The sequence below is a fragment of the Priapulus caudatus genome, unplaced genomic scaffold (genome assembly GCF_000485595.1).
Source record: "Priapulus caudatus unplaced genomic scaffold, Priapulus_caudatus-5.0.1 Scaffold799, whole genome shotgun sequence".
Classification (NCBI taxonomy): domain Eukaryota; kingdom Metazoa; phylum Priapulida; class Priapulimorpha; order Priapulimorphida; family Priapulidae; genus Priapulus; species Priapulus caudatus.
Genome location: NW_014577860.1, coordinates 39,311 through 41,674, shown reverse-complemented (window position 1 = coordinate 41,674; position 2,364 = coordinate 39,311). Strand labels below are relative to the sequence as shown.

At 41.8% G+C, this 2,364-nt stretch overlaps 1 protein-coding gene across 1 annotated transcript in view; it reads left to right on the top strand.

Annotated features, from left to right (window-relative positions):
• Positions 1-2,146, top strand: part of LOC106813610 (ankyrin repeat domain-containing protein 16-like) — a gene marked incomplete at its 5' end in the record, with an annotated part of 13,232 nt that extends 11,086 nt beyond the window's left edge. The window contains 1 exon segment of the mRNA XM_014817793.1: positions 1,177-2,146. Coding sequence (XP_014673279.1) covers positions 1,177-1,392 — 216 coding nt within the window.
• Positions 2,147-2,364: the final 218 nt, after the last annotated feature.

Genomic DNA, 2,364 nt, shown 5'->3' with positions numbered 1-2,364 from the left:
AACCTACAGTCACATTATACGTGTATTTTGGTGAGGCTCCAAAATCTAAAACGTTATCTGGGACAGAATTATTCGGTCTAGGAGGTATGCACTGCCCTAGCTGCGTGTTTACATCTCAGTCTACAGTCACATACATAACACTGAGTTTACAGTCACACATCTCAGTCTACAGTCACATACGTAACACTGAGTTTACAGTCACACATCTCAATCTACTGTCACATACGTAGCCTCGTAGGCGCCTACATCTACATACAGTTAACACGTACAACAGTACATGCATACACATGATTATGATACGGCGTACAAACTCATGAACGCACGTGAACATGAAAATCCGTATCTACTCACTCCACACAATGAAAAGCTCACATTATCACATTGAATGGCTTCTTGAATGCTATACTAATACTGTTATCACTATTAATTACACTTACAGTCATACATCTCAATCTACTGTCACATACGTGTATCCCAGTCTACTGTTACATCTTAGTCTACAGTGACATACGTAACACTCAGTTTACAGTCACACATCTCAATCTACTGTCACATACGTAGCCTCGTAGGCGCCTACATCTACATACAGTTAACACGTACAACGGTACATGCATACACATGATTATGATACGGCGTACAAACTCATGAACGCACTTGAACATGAAAAGCCGTATCTACTCACTCCACGCAATGGAACGCTAATTACACTAATAACGATATTATGAGTAGTTATTTAAGATTTATCTTGCCTGTGTGCCGCTTCGCCTGTGTAACGCTCGCCACGCATGCTTTTTCTAGTTAATAATTGTTCGTAGAGATGGCAGCACTTACCGATCGCAATGGAGACCTGTCGAAGGTGAACCTGCTGAAATGTTGTTGTCGTTGAAATGTTGCTTTAGTAACGTTGTCATGCAAAATAAAGCCTAGTGACGTAGCGCATCGTCTTTGCCACATTGGAAACCCCGCGGTAAGAGGAAAATGTGCACATTCCTTACGGCGGTTTCGGAGGAGATACGTGAAATTACGCGCGGCGGTTACAGTAATACTATATAGATAATAATTCACAAATTCCGTGCTTTCTTTCTTTGCTTTTTGTGCAGGAGAAAATTATGTTCTGTCGATTTCAGTTAATTTAGTCATCGAATTATTGTTTGATGTTTGGGAGTTGCTGTACAGGAAGGCCATGTGTCCATGCTGGAACATCTCATCTCCCTTGATGCAGACATCAATACTATTGATGCCAAAGGTCGCACAGCTCTGCATTTGGCCACCGGAGGGCAGCACGCAAGCTGTGTGACGATGCTGCTCAGACACAGTGCCATGGATCAAGCAGACGTCGGCGGATTATCTGTGAAATCATTGGCATCGAATAACACTGTACAGTCTTGTTGACTCAGTTTCTCAGTGGAGTGGTTTTTGCTTTCGCGTGATTTAACATTCTCATGGAATGTTGTGTAACTACCTATTTGGTCATTGGAGGTTTTACCTCACGATTGCTGTTAATAAGATGGTGTTCGGAGAACGGCACTAGTGTCAGGTTCAGGGTACGTCTGTCCATCCGTGCGTGAACTCGTTTTCTCTCATCAACAGTAGTGACATCAAGACCTAATAATACCTATTACTATCCTATCCTATACCTATCCTACCTATACCTATCCTATCCTATACCTATCCTAATCCTATCCTACCTATCCCAATAAGGTACCTCTTATAATATAAGGTATTATTAGCTCTTGGTGACATGGATCCATATAAACTGTTTTGCTTGCAATGATAATATTTGGCATATGGAAGGTCAAGCAGCAAATAAATTGCAGGAATAAACTGCAGGTCACCTGACAAAGTACTGGGGGTAGGACAATGTCGGATGTAGGACAATGTAGGACAATGACTGATATTTAACTTGACCTATGGGACTGGCAACATTGTGCAGTGCGCACCTGTTAGGTAGCTGACCACTGAACAGTCAGCCAATGTCGGTGTGACCGTTTGACTTGTAGTTAAATGTCAAACCTCACAATTTCAACCCTATTTTAAACATCATAGATTCAATTTACAAATATCAAAGCATCTGTAATTAGATGTGCATCTATTTTGTTCCATTAGCAGTGGGCTGCTAATGGTATTATTAAAGTATATGCAGAAACGCAGCATCTTTTGTTATTGTGTGCGAGCTATCAATTTACACCTTACCAATTTGCTGTTATGTGATATGTGCACTTAGAGGCTGTATTCTGTATTAACGTGATTGACAGACGTCATTGCATAGTAATTCGTGACAGCCACAGTAGCCACATCATTAGTAGTGACAGCAGCAGCAGCAGCAGCAGCAGCAGCAGCAGCAGCAGCAGTAGCAGCCGCGTC